This window comes from Mercenaria mercenaria, chromosome 13 (assembly GCF_021730395.1).
Source record: "Mercenaria mercenaria strain notata chromosome 13, MADL_Memer_1, whole genome shotgun sequence".
NCBI classification, from domain to species: Eukaryota; Metazoa; Mollusca; class Bivalvia; order Venerida; family Veneridae; genus Mercenaria; species Mercenaria mercenaria.
This window is the reverse complement of record NC_069373.1, coordinates 36200335-36219876: the sequence shown is the minus strand read 5'-3', so window position 1 is coordinate 36219876 and position 19542 is coordinate 36200335. Positions and strand designations below refer to the sequence as shown.

The window sequence follows — 19542 nt, the reverse complement described above, 5'->3', positions numbered from 1 at the left end:
CTGGGTATAACACTGTTACTGAAGACATATCTGAATACATTGATAATATCTTGAAGCCACACATGGAAGCCCTGCCCTCATATGTTAAAGACACTACTACTGGAAAAAATCAAGAAAACGCAGAAAAAAATCCAATTTCTTCTCGCCCTAACTTAAATCAGTCAAAAAACGGGATGCCCCCAGGCAACGCACAGAATATGACCTACGCGAATGTCACAAAATGGGGGAAAAACAACAGAAGAGAGACGAGAATCAGTCTCCGAGAATCAAACCTCGGGATTCACAGAGCTGCCTCAGGGAGTCAATAGATCACCTCATCATGTGTCTGGGAGAAATAAAAGGAATAGGAGATTCATCCGAATTCAAAGTAGGAGAAAATGGCAACAACAAAAGAAAATACAGAAAGAAATACAAAGGGGCAAGGAGACAGTGAAAAATCTTTCTTCAAGGGAACTTACAAACTGTGAGTACAGACTTTTAGGTAAGGGACTAAAATTTTGTCTTAAACCTAAGCACCATAATGAGATACAGTTAAAACAAGAGATTTTTGAGTTCACGAGACGTTTACGGTTGACAGAATATTTTTACATGCCGGAAGAGGATTCTGATGGCGAAAATGATTGTGATAGTGCTGAAGGTGGGAAAAATAAACAGAAATATAAGAAAAAACATTCAATATTTACTCCACCTTCTGGAAGAGACTCTACACTTGATTTTTACATTGATGCTATAACGCATGAACTTCTTCAAAAGAACAGTAAGTACAGGTTTCGACCTAACCTATCTACTGATGAACTTTCTGCCCTGAAAAATCTTCGAAATGATGAAAGTATAATCCTTAAGAAATCTGACAAAGGCTCGGTTATTGTGGTAATGAACAGAACTGATTATATTGCTGAAGTCAACAGACAGCTGAATAATACTGCTTACTACAAAAAACTTGATCATAACCCTGTTGAACAGTTTTCAAAAGATGTTACTGATGTTTTAGATGTTATTTGTAGGAATGTTAATGGTGATTCTAATGATACTTTAGTTGTACCTAGTGATGCCAGAACGCCACAGTTTTACATCTTGCCCAAAATTCATAAAGATATTAACTCAGAACTACAACTTGGTTACCCGGGACGGCCAGTTGTATCTGGGTATAACTCTGTTACTGAAGGCATATCTGAATACATTGATAATATCTTGAAGCCACACATGGAAGCCCTGCCCTCATATGTTAAAGACACTACTGACTTCATTAAAAAGCTAGGGTCTATGCCTAATATCTCCCCTAATGCATTTTTGGTTACTATGGATGTTTCATCCTTATACACTAACATTCCGCATGATGACAGGATAGAGGCTTGCCGTGAATATTTGGACAAAGCTCATTCATACTTGTCACATCAGTCAGTCAATGATATTTGCCAGCTTATTGAACTAGTCTTGACTAAAAACCATTTTCAGTTCAATAATGAAAATTATGTTCAAATTTTAGGTACTGCTATGGGTACACGTATGGCTCCTACTTATGCTTCACTTTTTATGGGTAAACTGGAAAGCGATTTCCTAGCTAATACTACTGTTAAGCCATCGCTTTGGTTACGTTTCCCCGATGACATTTTTTATATGGGAACACAGTGAAGCAGACCTACTTAAATTTATTGACAGTTTAAACAATGTCCATCCCAATATAAAATTCACCCACAGTTATTCAAGAGATACAGCTACATTTCTTGATGTTAATATTGGTAGAACAGGAGATGGTAATTTTGATTTTTCTGTTCATGAAAAAGCAACCAATACACATCAATACATTGAATTTTCATCCTGTCACCCTCTTTCATGCAAGAAAGGGATCCCGTATAGCCAAGCTAAGCGATACAGGCGTCTCACTTCTAATGATGATTTGTTCACAAACGAATTGGAGAAATTGCGAACGTATTTCCAAAATCGTAATTATCCAAGTCATATCCTTGATGATGCTTTAGCTAAAGCATCAGCATTGTCAACCGAAGAAGCCATGACCAATCACAGGCAGAACACAGATGATATTATCCCCTTTGTTTGCGTATACAACCCATCCCTACCAAACATTGGTCAGATCCTTAATAAATATTGGGGGCTTTTTGAACTATCTGAGAAAAGCAGTGTACGCAACCTGGTTAAATGCAAACCAATTATTGCTTACAAGCGACCTACAAATCTTAGTGATATCTTGGTTCACAATAGCCTGATGTCTTCGGATGTAAATGGTGGTGTTCTTAAATGTAATAGAACACGGTGTTCTCATTGCGCTAATATCACTGAATCTGTACAGTTTACAAGCTCTCAAACTCTAAAAACTTACGATGTTAAACAAAATCTTAACTGCATGTCTGAAAATGTTATCTATTTAATCACATGCAAAAAGTGTAAGTTACAATATGTGGGACAAACACATCAGAAATGTTCTCAAAGAATGAACAGCCATAAATTTGATATCAGACATTTTCCTGATACTCCTACAAATGTATCTGAACATTTCAATTCTGAAAATCACTCTGTTAGTGATTTTTCTTTCATGCCAATCGACTTGGTAAAAAATGACTGGTTTAGGCTCTTGAAAGAGACTCGTTGGATTCATACATTGAATACAGCCTGGCCTCATGGCATGAATGCTAAAATATTATTTTAGTCTTTCATTTTTTCACACAGATTCTTCCTAATGTATTTCTGCATATAAATATAATTTTAAACATAAATATTAAAATTGAAGAACCAGGTAAGTATTCCCCACCTACAATTTTAATGTTGTGGATAAAAATAAAGCACTCAGTCAATTTACAATTTGTATATATGTTAACATTTGGGCTACACGCCATTTTCAGGGAATAAAAATTATTAACAAAAGAAATAATGTCATAGTAAGTTAAGATAAATTGCAGGAAATAAGACACAACATTATAGAAATAATGTTTCGTATTTTATGTATAAAAACATCGGATCAAAATGATGCTATATATCATATAATAATTTTGAACTCAGTCCCTTACGATATATTGTTTGTAATTTATGTGTCCAAAAAGGTGCTTTTACACAAATGAATAATTTCATCATTAACAATATCAATCTACCTACATACATACATACATATTTACAATCAATCAACGATATAAAAGGTTCCCCCTACTTAAAATACTAAAACAGGTTTTGGCACATAATAAGGCATTTTCTTGATTTGTTAGCAAGAAGGCTACCTTTTCTGTATCATTTGTGCCATGAAATGAATATTAATTCTACAAGCTTCTCACAGTAAATCTAGTAAATTATTTCCGATGATGAATCACTCTATGATTTTTACCAAACGCTGAATCTGATCCTTCCCATGGCATATTCACCTTTATTGGTGATCCGTCCTTTTGTGGTGATGACTCGTCAGTTGTGCAGAGAGATAGAGATTTTTTCCGATGGAGAAATCGAGGATGACGAGAATGACTCCAGAAAGAAATTGCATGTAAAGACTGATAAAGCTAACAGTCTTTTTTCTAGTCTACGCTCGGTGGAAACGTGTGGGGAAGATATGGATCCCACTCTGGCAAACAACATTACAGACATTTTCCGAAAAGGAATTGATGAATTTGATGAGATGATAAAGGACGAGAAGATACCACGTCCCGCCAATTGTAGTGGCCTTCAGACAGTCAGAATGAACAGAGTTATCTGGGATATCTTAGATAAAGTCCCTCAGTCTACAGATGTCAAGTTACAATAGTGTGCATCATCTGTTATTAAAGCTTCCGTTACTTTAACTAGGACAGTTGACAAAATGGTTCAAATGGAAAAGGTTGTGAACGAAACAGGGCAGTTGAACCCGTCTGGATTTGGTTCCATTATAGACACTATCAATGATTCCCTAGCACTTCATGGTCATTCCAACCATCAAAACTGTACGTTGCGTTGGAACTTTGTAAAGTCGCACATCAATAGAGAATTTGGTTTGTTTTGTAATCACAACATACCGTATACAAGTAATCTTTTTGGGGACAATGTTTCTATTTCTCAGACTGTAAACGAAATAGAAGATGGATCCCGCATGGGTTACATGTATGCATTGTCCGCTGTAATACGTCCAGGTGTGGCAGTCCTAAACGAGGCTGTGCACCACTAAGAGGTTTGTTGTGTCATCGCCCATACCGTCGCGGTAGTGGCTATTTTGCCACTAACTAAGACGAGAGAAAAAAATCCCACACAGGGGAGGAGTCAAACTAGCAAAAACGTTAAACAAGGTGAGTGCTTGCTTCACTGCCGGGTATTGTTTCAGAATGGCAAAAAGTAACTGATGATAAAATGATTTTGGATATGGTAGAGCATTTGAGCCGCACCATGAGAAAACCAACATAGTGCATTTGCGACCAGCATGGATCCAGACCAGCCTGTGCATCCACGCAGTCTGACCAGGATCCATGCTGTTCGCTTTCAAATCCTATTGCAATAAGAGAAACCGTTAGCGAACAGCATGGATCCTGACCAGACTGCGCAGATGCGCACGCTGGTCTGTATCCATACTGGTCGCAAACGCACTACGTTGGTTTTTCTCATGGTGCGGCTCATTTTGTATTGACTTTAGCTATGATACTCCGTCTTACCGAGATATTTCTTACATTCTTCAACAACATTTCAATGAAAAAGAAAGCGCCATTATTGACCAAGAAATTGAGAAACTTTTGCGACAACATGTCTTCATAGAAGCTGAATCTGAAGAGGGACAGTTTTTGACCCAATGTTTTTGAGATTAAAGAAAAATGGAGAGTATCAATTAATTTTAAATCTTAAAAAATCAATGAACATACACATTATCATCATTTTAAAATGGACACCTTTGAATCAGCACTACCGGTAAATGTTGTTTCCCACAACATGTACTATTGTTCAGTTGACTTGAGGCATGCTACAGTGTCTTTGTTGCTGAGGTACATCAGAAATATCTTAGGTTTATGCGGAGAGAGAAAATTCTACAGTTTACATATCTCCCAAATGGTTTGGCTTGCACCCCAGCTGTGTAAACCGATTTACGCCAAACTTCAATCTGACGACCACGTTAACACTGGCTTTATTGACGATAGCCTCCTGGGAGCGCAGACATCAACACGGGTGGTAAACGCGCAATCCAATTCCCACTGGAAATACGCTAAAAATGGGTTGCGCGACTTCCGGTGCTGGTGTTCCGCATCAATATATACAAAATCGAGGTAGGTAGGTTTTTGTTTTTGTAAATAATGACACATTTACGCGTGTTTTCGAAAAAAAGCAAAATGCTATTCGACACAAAAATGAATAAAGATCATATATGTGAAATACCAACTTATTAAGAATCAGCTCAGTTATCACGAAAACTCTGCTGGCTAGAACTGTCAAAAAAGCACGGAATCATGAAAAATGCAAATTTTCTAATTCTTGTGCCATATTTCTGGAATTTTGACGTTTCTAATGATCAAACATGTGTAAAACAGTCATGAATGTTACATACACTTGAATGAAACGTTGCTTTTGGGAAAAAGATTGGCAAAAAATAATCGGGAATGGGGATGTGCCCCGGGAATGGAGTTGCGCGTATACATTATATACATTATGATGTATACGAGCAACTCCATTCCCGGTGCGCAACCCCATTCCCGATAATTTTTTGTCAATTATGTCCCCATAAACAGGATTTGAAGCAAATAATTTTGATATTCGTTACTTTATAACATTTGAGTTATCATAAAAAGCATTAGATGTCCTCAGATTAGGCATATGAGGTCAGAACTTCCATTTTTGTTGATTTCATACTTTTTACAAGCTTCGTGTCGCCTGAGTTTTTGTGATATTAGAGCCGAATCATAAATTACACTGAACCAGATATTTTACACATATGATGTAATATCATATTTGTGTCGAATAGCATTTTGCATTTTTCGAGAAATTTTATTCTTGTCTCATACTAAGCAAAATTATAACTTCACATACCTCAATTTCGTCTTGTTTTACACGCAACACCAGCACCGGACGTTGCGCAACCCTTTTTAAGCGTATTCCCAGCGAGAATTGGATTGCGCGTTTACCACCCGTGTATCAAGAATGTCTTGATTGTTTGAAAAGTACACTGTACCATCTCTTTGATGACCACTTTAGGCTTTATGATAAATGAGGATAAATCAGTTCTTATCCCAACACATGTAATTTCACTTTAGGAAATGTCATTGACTACATTTTTTTTTTTAAAAATGACTGTCTATTTACCTGATGATAAAAAAAATGTTAGACAAGAATGTAAAAAAATATTAAAATGAAATCAAGGCACCATTAGACAAGTCGCTAAAGTCATTTGTTTGTTAGTGTCTACATTGTCTGAATTTGGTAAACCTTTCTTTACAGAAATTTGGATTTAGATAAAATTAAGGCATTAAACTAAATTGGGGAGACTATGGTGCTGTCATGCATATTTCATCACCAATGAAATTTGAGTTAGACTGGTGGTACAAAAATGATGCAAAACAGGTTCGACATATTGCTAGTTGAAATCCAAACTGACTCCGGTACATTAGGCTGGGGCATTTCTTTTGAAGGTAAACAGATTGGTGGTCGTTGGTCCGAGAAAGAACCCAGAAAAACACATCAATTAGCTTGAAATGTTAGCTGTATGGTTTGCTGTAAAATTTTTATCAGACAACATTTTTGACGCATAAAATTTATATCTGACTCTACCACGGCAGTGTCAGTGCTACATTGCTAACATGCTAATACGGGAGGACGCCTAGGATAGCTCTCTATACTTCGTATAGTCGAGCTAAAAACTTGTCTGAGGTACATATATTTTAAATCAATCCATCAAAATATCAAGCACACATCCATATCATTTTTATTTGTTGATTTTTCTAGGTATATTCTGAAGTTTTGGCAAATAACAGGTTTAATTTTGATGCACTGTCTTTTTATCTCTGTTATTACTTTATGGATTTGCTTCATAATTAGAATATTCATTCCTCATCACCTACATCATGTTGTACAAGGGTCATAACTCATCAACCAATATTTTTATTAATTATCCCCCTTTTTACTTAAAATATCAGGTTAAAGTTTTGATGCACTTTCACTCTTTCACAGTTATTCCTAGATGGATTTGATTCAAACTTAAAATAGTCGTTTGACATCACCATCCACATTACATGACACAATGTCCATAACTCTGGCACCAATATTTCATGAATTATGCCCCTTTTTACTTAGAATTATATCTCCTACCACACAGTGGTGTGGGAGACATATGGATTTACTCCTGTCTGTCTGTCTGTCTGTCTGTGTCTGCGTGCGTGCATGCGTGCGTGCGTGTCTGTCTGTCTGTGTATCTGTCTGTCTGTCACAAATCTTGTCCGCGCTTTAAGTCGAACATTTCTCATCCGATCTTGAACAAAATGTGTTTGACCATAAGTCCTCGGCCAAGTTCGATAACTCCTCCTCATGTAGAACTGTCCTGCTGTCCTGTTTTCTGTGAGTAACTGACAACTCCTCTACATGGAGTACTGTCCTGTTCTCTTCGAGTAACTGACAACTTCTCTACATGAAGTAGTATCCCTTTCTTTGTAACTGACAACTTCTTTACATGAAGTATTGTCCTGTTCTCTGTGAGTCACTGTACCAACATGTTTGGTTTAACGTTGCACCAACACCATTATAGGTCATATGGCGACTTTCAAGATTTGATGGTGGAGGAAGAGCCAAGGTGCCCCTCCATGTCTTATTTCATCACAAGCGGGCATCTGGATAGAACCACCGACCTTCCGTAAGTCAGCTGTATGGTTTCTTCACATGAAGATTTCAACGCCCTGAGTGCGGCTCGAACCCAAACCGGTGAGGGGCAAGTGGTTCGAAGTCAGTAACCTTAACCACCCGGCCACGAAGACAATGTATACTAACATATTCTCTGCAGGTAATTGGCTACTTTTCCATATGAAGAAATCAAGAATCATCCGCAGAGAGATGGATGTGTATTTAATTCACGTTACCACGTCATAAAGTTTGTCTTTTGTTTCTCTGCGTGGTAAATTGATTCTCCGTCAGTTTCATGTTTCTGAAAGAAAGGGGTATATAGATCTTGTGCAATAAAAATCTAAAAATCAGTGAAAACCTGGAAAGTAAACCAACCCTGTGTTGAAATGCTACGCTTATATATATGGGCATATATCACCCATATAATCAAGTCATAGTATCATTAGATGCAAGATATTGTAATGTGTTCATTACCAATAATGTCGACTTACAGTATGACCGCACGTGGAATGTACTGTTCCATATTAAATATTAGTGTACGTAAGGTAAGTCGAAAAAATCTGTGAACTGGGCTCCTGAACAGTGTAAGGACAACAAGTCCCTACGACATCTACAAACAAACCAGTTTTATGATCAGGATGTCATTGTAAACCTATAGTAACGCCCTTTCCACCAATATATTACATTTGGCATTTGAATACAAATAAGCGATAGTAAAACAGAAACAAAGTTTGATAAGAACGTGTAAAATGTCAGTTAGACAGATGTGCAAGAACTTCTGTCATATTGACAGATGCTTGAATATTTAAGCAAGCAACTTGCAAAATACATGTCTACGCTGAACATTGCGACTGAACATAAGCTCCACCATTTCCATTTACAACATGTTTTACATTCTAGATACATTTCATAGCATATCCTTTCCATAGCCGTAACGTACTAAAACGTATTAGCCTCTGCATACTTTTTTGGCTGACTTGACTTTTTGAAATATGAAATATTGAAGAGCATGTTTTTTTTAAAAAAAATCAAGTTCATATCCAATGTATTTCATTTTCTACACGTTATAATTTATAAACATGATAGGGTGGTTTAAACGGTTTGAATTAGTGCAAGAGTACTGGGTAACCCAAAACAACCTAAATCATAATCTAGGTCAGTTTTGACACTGCCAAAATGTCACATTTAACTCCGTCTATACCGATGACGTCACTCCTACGTAAACACTAAATTATCGTTTTTCATATATGTGTAGCGATTCGGTTCTGGTCACTATTTAGAGTACAGCATTATATTAATATAATACACGTACGAGTACGCAAATATCTAACTGAATTTTTATTCATACTTTGTAATTTCTGTAAAAATTACAGATTATACATGTGATAAATATATATATATTACAAAGGCATTTTTGAGCTCTATATAGATCTCTCCATATATTTAATAGAGATGAGCTCCAGAAAACCTCCTCGACCTCTTCCTGGACAAAAGTCCATTTTTCAGTGTTTAAAACCCCAAATTCTACTCCAGATGACAGTGAAAGTTCATCAACTGTTCCTGCTAATAATTCTCAGTCATTTTCGGATGACAACACAAAATTTTCTCCCAAAGGGTCCGTCCACATCTTCCCCAAAACAATTTCAGGCAGATCACTGCCAGAATGATGGGTACTCAGCGGGTTGCTCCCTGGTTGCGCGGTTTCTAGACATTGGAACCATTGATGTCACAAGAAGACTCCGAATGTCTGATTCCATGAAAATGTCGACTTTAATATCAAGGTTTGAGCCTTCGCGGAGTTGGGTAAAGCCTTAAAGCACTCACGGCAAAAGCGGGGCAGCTAGGCGTGTACCTGACCTAGTGTTTGATACTGAAAACTGCCCGTATTTAAGGTATAGTCCTTCAGTCAATGGTGTTTCTTGTGCACCTTGTTTTGTCTTTAATTCATCTGAAAACACTCTCGTTGCTAAGCCCCTTGTAGACTGGAGCAATGTGTCTAGGATTATAGGGATGCATAAAAAATCACCTGATCACAGTAATGCACATTCTCATCCATCAGATGTTCGTCAAAATCCCGAGACGAACCACGGTAGACCTCTGGTATGCGAGAATGAGTAATGCAATGACTAAAGCTGACAAATTCATGAAAATATGTCAAAATCAAGAAAAAAGTGTTGCTGAGTTTGGCTCGAACGCTTACAGAAACAAAGTCGATAAAAATAAGAAAGCCTTGACATCTATTGTTAAAACAATAGTTTTGCTGGGAAAACAAAACATAGCCTTTCGTGGCAAAACAGAAGAAAAAAGTAACTTCAGAGCTTTGATTTAAAATTTTCGCGCTGAAGTAGACAGTGATTTGCACGACCATCTAGCAAATTCTCCCAAACATGCACAGTATTTAAGCCCTCTATTCAAAACGAATTCATACATATATGCGGCAATCAGATTTCGGACTCTATCGTGCACCGTTGCCAAGGTGCGAGGTACTTTTCTATTCTTGCAGATGAATCTGCTGATGTCAGCAATACAGAACAGTTTGCTTCTTGCAGATGAATCTGCTGATGTCAGCAATACAGAACAGTGTGCTTTTTGTCTACGTTATATTGAACGTCAGAGTTCCGGGAAGCTTGTGCTCCACTAGAATTTTCTTTCATTTGTTCAGACAACAGAAACAACAGGTGAAACACTACACCAGTTGCTACTAGATGAAATACACAAACACAACCTGAACCCAAACTTTATCGTTGGACAAGGTTACGACGGTGCTGGGAACATGTCCGGTTGTCACCGTGGAGTGCAGGCAAGATTTTCTGCAGAATTTCCAAACGCAAAGTATATATTCACTGTCGCAACCACCGTTAAATTAGCAATATGTCTTTGCTTGCGGGTAGCGTTTGTGCAGTCGATGTTTACCGTTGTTGAGGATCTATTGTTTTTTATCACAAGTTCTCCGAAACGTCTCGGAGTTTATAGCTCTCATAACGATGACGGAGAAGTCTCAGCACTCGGGAAAACATCACTGCTTTCTATACCCACTTCAAGTCAATTCTAGAAACCTTACTGACCTTCAAGTTGGCTGGACACCAAAACTATGCCCACAGCGTCAAGCCTTCAAAAGGCTGTCTGTCTTTTGGGCTTTGCTGTCGCTTTGTGTTGCGTCAGCGGTCCCTTAGTACATTGAATCTTTTGACGGATTAAATGCAAGACCCTCAATGTGACTTGGTCAAAGCGCACAGCATGCTAAAGTTCTTCAGGTTGCTATATGCGTTTCTTAAAATGCACCAGAATGCGTCTTTTCATGTTCTTTTTTCAAAATTTTCCCGGGGGAGGTCCCCCGGACCCCCACGGTGGGAGGGGGATACCTCTTCCACACTCTTCCCCCCCCCCCCCCCGGCACTTCGTGCCTCGTACTGCGTACATTTTTCAAAATCCTGTCTACGCCCCTGCTCTGGTGGCACTTTCACTCTTTCGTACAATCAACAATTATTACACGAAACTCATTTTGAGAATATTTCTTCAATGCCTAGGTCTGCAGCTCTCAAATACAAAAATATCTGACATCCGAGGCATAACCTTAGGACGGCCAGCACATATTTATGCAATCTCGCCAGGTATATGTATGTTTTTGACAACATAGAAAATGACGTCACTCGACCTTCAGCTATTTGCGGAAGTAAATAAAATGAAAGTAGAAATGCTAAGCTTGAAAACGACAGCCGCATTTATATTCGTAGATAGTCAGGGGTCACGCGCATGGGTCACCAGGTCTAAATGTATGCGCGTGGACTTTTTTTTTGCTACTGGGGAGCCAATTTGCAGCATTTGATTACGATTTGAAATTACCTGGGCTTTAGTACAGCATGTTAGCTTTTAATATATGAAAAAATATTTGAGCTCTGGATAAACACAAATCCCACAGGGGTCCGTAACGGACCAAGGGTACATTGATAATTTTGGAACTTCATCAAATCGCTCAAAATGTCATTTTTGATGTTGTCTGAGAGTGTCAGTGTATGCCTCAGATGTAAGATATAACCGTATTTAAGAGCTGCAGACCCTAGACGTTTCAGAAATATTTTCAGAATAAGTTTTATGTAATAGACTAAATGTTGTTTCTACGGAAACGTGAAAGGCCATCAGACGCTACGTTTTAGTACGTTAAGGCTGCGGAAAGGATATACTGACATTTTTAGGCAACGTCAAAAAGGACCCTATGAACGATTAGGCAGAGAAACATCGGTAATTGTTCTTCACAGACTAAAATGTACTGTTCCATATTAAATATCAATGTACGTAAGGTAAATCGAAAAAATCTGTTAACTGGGCTCCTGAACAGTGTAAGGACAACAAGCCCTTACGACGTCTACAAACAAATCAGTTTTATGATCAGGATGTCATTGTGAACCTATAGTGACGACCTTTCCACCAGTATATTACATTTGGCATTTGAATACAGATAACGATAGTAAAACGGCAGCAAAGTTTGATAAGAACGTGTCAAATGTCAGTTAGACAGATGTGCAAGAATCTTTTGTCATATTGACAGATGCTTGAATATCTAAGCAAGTAACTTGCAAAATACATGTCTACTCTGAACATTGTGACTGAACATAAGCTCCACTATTTCTATTTACCACATGTTTTAAATTCTAGACACATTTTCATAGCATATCCTTTCCATAGCCGTAACGTACTAAAACGTATTAGGCTCTGGTGGCCCTTTCACGCTTCCGTACAATCAGCATTTATAACATCAAACACATTTTGAAGATATTTCTTAAATGCGTAGGTTTGCAGCTCTCAAATACATGTACGAACATATGTGACATCCGAGGCATATACTGACATTTTTAGACAACGTCAAAAAGGACACTATGAACGATTAGGCAGAGAAACATCGGTTATTGTTCTTCACAGACTAAAATGTACCGTTCCATATTAAATATCAATGTACCTAAGGTAAGTCGAAAAAATCTGTTAATTGGGCTCCTGAACAGTGTAAGGACAACAAGCCCTTACGACGTCTACAAACAAATCAGTTTTATGATCCGGATGTCATTGTGAACCTATAGTGACGACCTTTCCACCAGTATATTACATTTGGCATTTGAATACAGATAACAATAGTAAAACGGCAGCAAAGTTTGATAAGAACGTGTCAAATGTCAGTTAGACAGATGTGCAAGAATCTTTTGTCATATTGACAGATGCTTGAATATCTAAGCAAGTAACTTGCAAAATACATGTCTACTCTGAACATTGTGACTGAACATAAGCTCTACTATTTCTATTTACCACATGTTTTAAATTCTAGACACATTTTCATAGCATATCCTTTTCATAGCCGTAACGTACTAAAACATATTAGGCTCTGGTGGGGCCCTTTCACGCTTCCGTACAATCAACATTTATAACACCAAACACATTTTGAAGATATTTCTTAAATGCATAGGTTTGCAGCTCTCAAATGCATGTACGAAAATATGTGACATCCGAGGCATATACTGACATTTTTAGACAACACTATGAACGATTAGGCAGAGAAACATCGGTAATTGTTCTTCACAGACTGAAATGTACTGTTCCATATTAAATACCAATGTACCTAAGGTAAGTCGAAAAAAATTGTTAACTGGGCTCCTGAACAGTGTAAGGACAACAAGCCCATACGACGTCTACAAACAAATCAGTTTTATGATCAGGATGTCATTGTGAACCTATAGTGACGACCTTTCCACCAGTATATTACATTTGGCATTTGAATACAGATAACGATAGTAAAACGGCAGCAAAGTTTGATAAGAACGTGTCAAATGTCAGTTAGACAGATGTGCAAGAATCTTTTGTCATATTGACAGATGCTTGAATATCTAAGCAAGTAACTTGCAAAATACATGTCTACTCTGAACATTGTGACTGAACATAAGCTCCACTATTTCTATTTACCACATGTTTTAAATTCTAGACACATTTTCATAGCATATCCTTTCCATAGCCGTAACGTACTAAAACGTATGAGGCTCTGGTGGGGCCCTTTTACGCTTCCGTACAATCAACATTTATAACACGAAACTCATTTTGAAGATATTTCTTAAATGCGTAGGTTTGCAGCTCTCAAATACATGTACGAAAATATGTGACATCCGAGGCATATACTGACATTTTTAAACAACGTCAAAAAGGACTCTGATGACGATTTGACGAAGTTCCAAAAATCTCAATACATTGTATACCCGTTACGGACCCCTGTCAGAATCGTGTTTTGTTTTCGGGGGACAAATAATAATCTTAATACACAGATATATTTTCATTGCAATGTAGAAACAAATGCTAAAGTTACTAAGGCTTTAATACCGTATCCAGGTTTCACTTAAGTTGAGTCTTATAAGGATGAGTTTTGTGACGCAATGAAACAATTCAACCAGCACCAAATGTATTTAATAAGTTATGTGTATTAACATTTGCAATGTCAAATTTTAATTTCTGTCTAAATTAATTGAGAACGTCATCCTGGTCTTACCACTCCACCGATTCCAAATCGATACATCTCTTATTGTAATTCACAAGCTAAATACGTACGAAGTAGAGCGACAAAACACTTCGGACACAGTGGCCCGATAGTACTAAGGCATGTTATATCAGGTGCGTTTCACATTAGCTTTGCGCCGTATAAGGATGAGTTCACTGATGAACTGAAACAATTGAACAAAGGCCATGTACTTCTCAGATGATATACATATAAACTTTTACAATGTAAGGGATTAATTGCTGTCCAAAATGATTACGTTATCCAGTCCTTGGCACCCAAGCGATTAGGCAGAGAAACATCGGTAATTGTACTTCACAGACTAAAATGTACTGTTCCATATTAAATATCAATGTACGTAAGGTATGTCGAAAAAATCAGTTAACTGGGCTCCTGAACAGTGTCAGGACAACAAGCCCTTACGCCGTCTACAATCAAACCAGTGTTATGATCAGGATGTCATTGTAAACCTATAGTGACGACCTTTCCACCAGTATATTACATTTGACACTTGAATACAGATAAGTGATAGTAAAACGGCAACAAAGATTGATAAGAACTTGCCAAATGTCAGTTAGACAGGTGTGCAAGAATTTTTTGTCATATTGACAGATGCTTGAATATCTAAGCAAGTAACTTGCAAAATACATGTCAGCCCTGAACATTGTGACTGAACATAAGCTCCACCATTTCCATTTACCACATGTTTTACATTCTAGACACATTTTCATAGCATATCCTTTCCATAGCCATAACGTACTAAAACGTATTAGGCTCTGATGGCCCTTTCACGCTTCCGTACAATCAACATTTATAACACGAAACTCATTTTGAAGATATTTCTTAAATGCGTAGGTCTGCAGCTCTCAAAAACGAAAATATGTGACATCCGCGGCATATACTGACATTTTAGACAACGTCAAAAAGGACTCTATGAACGATTTGACGAAGTTCCAAAAATCTCCATAAATTGTATACCCGTTACGGACCTCTGAGAGAATCGTGTTTTTTTCGGGGGTGGGGGGGGGGGAATAATCTTAATACACAGATATATTTTCATTGCAATATAGAAACAAATGCTAAAGTTACTAAGGCTTGTTATACCGTATCCAGTTTTCACTTGCCTTGAGCCTTACAAGGATGAGTTTTGTGACGCAATGAAACAATTCAACCAGCATCGGTCAGGTTTATTAACTTTTGCAATGTCAAATTTTAATTTCTGTTTAAATTGAGAACGTCATCCTGGTCTTACCACTCCACCGATTCCAAATCGATACATCTCTTATTGTAATTCACAAGCTAAATACACACGAAGTAGAGCGACAAACACTTAACACACAATGGTCCGATAGTACTAAGGCATGTATCAGAATGAATTCTGTGGCACACAAAAACGACTCAAACAAATGTATTTCATAGGCAATATATATTTACTTTTGCTACGTAAAATTTCAATTTTTATTTTCATGTGTAACATTCAAATGTGTTTATATTCAACAGTACACGAACACAACATAAACGTCGTGCTGAACGATCTGAAGAGATGGAAATATAATATCTCTGAACACGTGATGAACATTTTTGGTATGTATTTCTTCATGTGCATTTCTAAAATATTGTCCTACCTAATTATAAGGCATACTGTCAAACTAAATGGAAGTTGAAGGCCTAATGTTTTACATAACGAAACTTAATGACGTTATATCTTTACAGTTTTAGTACAACTTTGGTTTTAAAGCAAACAAGTACCTGCAATATTACATTACAAGACTGTACTTAAATGAAAGAAAAATGTCTACGGTTCACATATATATAAATTTAAGACACAGAAATGGCAAAAAGGTCGGAAAAAAAATACCATAACGAGATTGTCATAGAAATTTATAAATCAGTCTATCAATTTATAGTGCGATCAATTCGTAACAGAAAATGCCAAAAAACTTCAGAAAATGGGAAAAGCACCAAAATTGGCACAGCTATTTATTAAAGCATTAAAAATATTCTTTTCATGGGACCCATTTGATATCTGTCAAGATGGCCGATATGGCGGCCATTTTCCAAAATGGTCGCCAAAACTAAATATTTACCTGCGAAGATTCTAATGAAAGGTCATTATATTTACATTCACCCCCAAAATGCACTAAATATAAATGTATATAATAAAATAAATCCTAAATTTGCATCAAATGCAAAAATAACAATTCAAATGATGTTAGTTTCTTTCTCTTTCCATGGTAACGGCAAAAATCTAACCTTTAAGACTTAGTTTAATATTATCATTGTGTAGTTTTCATATTTTAAAGAATATTTTGTTTTAATATATGTAATTTATATTATTTCACTTGAATTCCCTCCACAGCAGCATATTGAAACATTGTTGTTATTCCCTTACCAGTATTTAGCCAGATGGGGCTTATGGGTTGCCCCTGTATGCATGTCAATACGTCAGCCATGCAGAGTGGGATACTGCAATAACTTTGAAACTACAGCAGAATTTTTCATGATACATGGTACATGGATAGATGGCAATGCAGAGAATGCCAATGTCATTTAAATTTGTTCCTATGGCAACAAATGTTGTTGCTATGGCAACAAATAGTGCACGAATATGACACAAAGTGTCATCCTGCATTTCTTCAAAACAAGGAGAGATTGTTTCTTGAGAAATTTTACATAGACAGAGGGACAATTGGAGAACATGCTTGTTATCTTATTTTCTCCTCTTGTACATCATTTTGTCCATCTGTATGTCTGTCCATCATTTGCAAATGGCGGATTCTTCAATAACTTCAAAATTGCAAATTCTAAAGATTTCTTTATGAAACCTTGTTTATAGATGGTAAGTAATATGGAGAATGTGAAGGTCAATTAACTTAGTTCTATATAAAATTGTAGTTTCTTTGACACCAAGTACGACAACTACTCCTTTCAGTTTGGGACTTCGAAATGCAAGAATAGATTACAGTGACGGACTAGTAGGATCAAATGAAACAGTGTTCCTTATTATGCACCCGCAGTCACAATGTTTGCGTAATAAATTGCTAACTGTGTAACAAAGAAGAGTAAGGCTGAAAATATAAAAGTTGCTTTCATGGACAACACTTAGTAACTATTCTGTGAAATATATTACTCTGAACAGTGAGCTGAAATAAGGTACATGTCAGATACTCTTGTCAGTACACACAAGCACGAGATTGTCGACAACTTTAGTTAACTTGCATAAGGCAGTGCAGAGCATTTCAGCACGTTTGACAAATTACGTCTTCCTCGACAGACTTTATCGAGGTTGCAAATGCACTTGAGGAGCTATTGGTACGAGACTCGGGTACTTGAGACAAAAACTATTGGAAAGGTTCCAATATATCAAAGATCTCTCTGGTCAGCCTTATTTATCTTGACTAGGAATTTTAGGAAAGTGATAGAACACCCGACACCCATATGTGCCCGACCTAATGGGCAACCTTTTTAGTATGTTCAAGAGGTGTAGCAGATGATGCAGGAATGCACATTATAGCCCTAATCTATATGTGAACAGATGGTTGATCAAGCTACTTGACATGTTTTGCTGTAAAGAAGAGTATCGAAAGCCTCCATTTATACCCTAGAAATATAATACGAACAGTTTGCTTGTAGGAAGATGTAGAAAATGCATTTAAAAGCTTGATTCACCGGTAAGCGTGAGCTGTACTGGTTAGTTTTGTTTGACAAGACAGTGTTATTCTTACATTGGACTGCTTAACTGGAAGTACAAATGGTAAATAGATAATATTTGTCGTCTTAAAACTAGTAATTTAAATTGGTATCAAAATTGTGTTTCGAATGTACCTGTGCTCATTAGAAAAATCCCCAAGTACTCACATTTAATATAATTTTAATTTCAGTAAAATGTCCAGAAATAGATATTAGAGCACATTTTCTTGTAGAAATGATAGATTCTGCTCTTAATTTATACCCCCGTTACACTCAGCCACGTTCCCACTACGTTGTAAAAACTAGCAGGACACAGTAAGAACTTGTACAATGTAGAAGAAATACAGTAGACTCCGATAAGAACATGATAATTAATAATTATAAATGGTCTCCATGAGTGTAGAGAACGCGGTCGAATTTTGGACATGTTCAAAACAAATGTAGTGAGAACGCGGTCTAATCAGGAAGCAGGAAGGACGTAGTAATGATTAACTAAAACCTTGTAGGACATAGTACAAGCGTGGTGCTGACGGGAAAGGTTGCATGGCGTGCTCACTGCGCTGTCATTGGGTTATCATTGCGTTCTTGCTACGTCAATGGAGTTCTTACTACAATTTATCTACGCTTGTGTGCTATGACCATGCTACGTGCATGCCACATTGTAGTATACTGCATAAGGTTATTAATATGTTCTTTCGGTTCTTAACACATCTGTGTCACGTTAGCAGCAGGTTCTCGCCATGATTGGTTCAGATTCTGAAAATTAAGTATGAATACTGGATCCAATTCCCAATCACTTCGTTTTCAATCAGCAATGGGTATCGAACATCATCAGGAATTGCCACATAATCATGGACTCAGCAGCACTGGCAGCTTGTAGTGGACTTTTGGACCTCCGTATATCCTTCACACTGATTTTGCTTATTCCACCGCGGTCTCTCTATAAGACTGCTCTTTTTTCTTCGTTGGGGTGTTGGGGTGGGGTGGTGGGGGTCGTCGTTTATTGTAATTTATGGTTGTTGAGTGTAGATGCGGACACAATTATGTCAATATAGCTTGCAGAAGGAATGGAAAAAAAGAGGCGCGTGGCGTAGTATTTATAAGTAGCCGACGAATACAGTGAAAAGGTGATAAGCAGGTGGTTAAAACATGGTAAGCGAGAGGTGCAATCTGACTGATTGTACTAAGAATGTAGTAAGAACACACTGGACGTGAGGAAGCGCGTGGTAAGAAAATTAGTGTGAACGTGTTAGACGCCGTGAGAACCTGGCAAGGATGTTAAAAGCGCGCAGTATGAACTTTAGAACTGCACATTTTTCGAGTTTGATCCCCGTCCCCACCGCATCAAACTTTTCAGGAAGCAGTATGATCATCATGGTCTTTGCCTGAGAGTGATCAGGGCATTAGTGACTGTACATTATGCTTATGACATTAAGCTATAAAACTATTGTTATGGCACAATGTGCTACAATTTGACAAAAACAGAATATTACAGGGACATGCAAATGTAAATTTGATTATGCTGATCAACCGGCAATGACTTTTTCCCA

The 19542-nt window shown here is 37.3% G+C and overlaps 1 protein-coding gene across 1 annotated transcript; it reads left to right on the top strand.

Annotated features, from left to right (window-relative positions):
• Positions 1–588: 588 nt before the first annotated feature.
• LOC128547712 (uncharacterized) lies at positions 589–1632 on the top strand. The gene is made up of 2 exons (XM_053520822.1): positions 589–1357; positions 1487–1632. Exons 1-2 carry the CDS (start codon positions 589–591, stop codon positions 1630–1632), a joined length of 915 nt encoding a protein of 304 aa, XP_053376797.1.
• The last annotated feature ends 17910 nt before the right edge of the window (positions 1633–19542 follow it).

Coding starts and splice junctions, on each gene's coding strand:
- LOC128547712 (XM_053520822.1), top strand. CDS start 589: ATGCCGGAAGAGGATTCTGATGGCGAAAATGATTGTGATAGTGCTGAA. Junction 1,358..1,486: donor TGACAGGATAGAGGCTTGCC/GTGAATATTTGG, acceptor TTCAAATTTTAG/GTACTGCTATGGGTACACGT.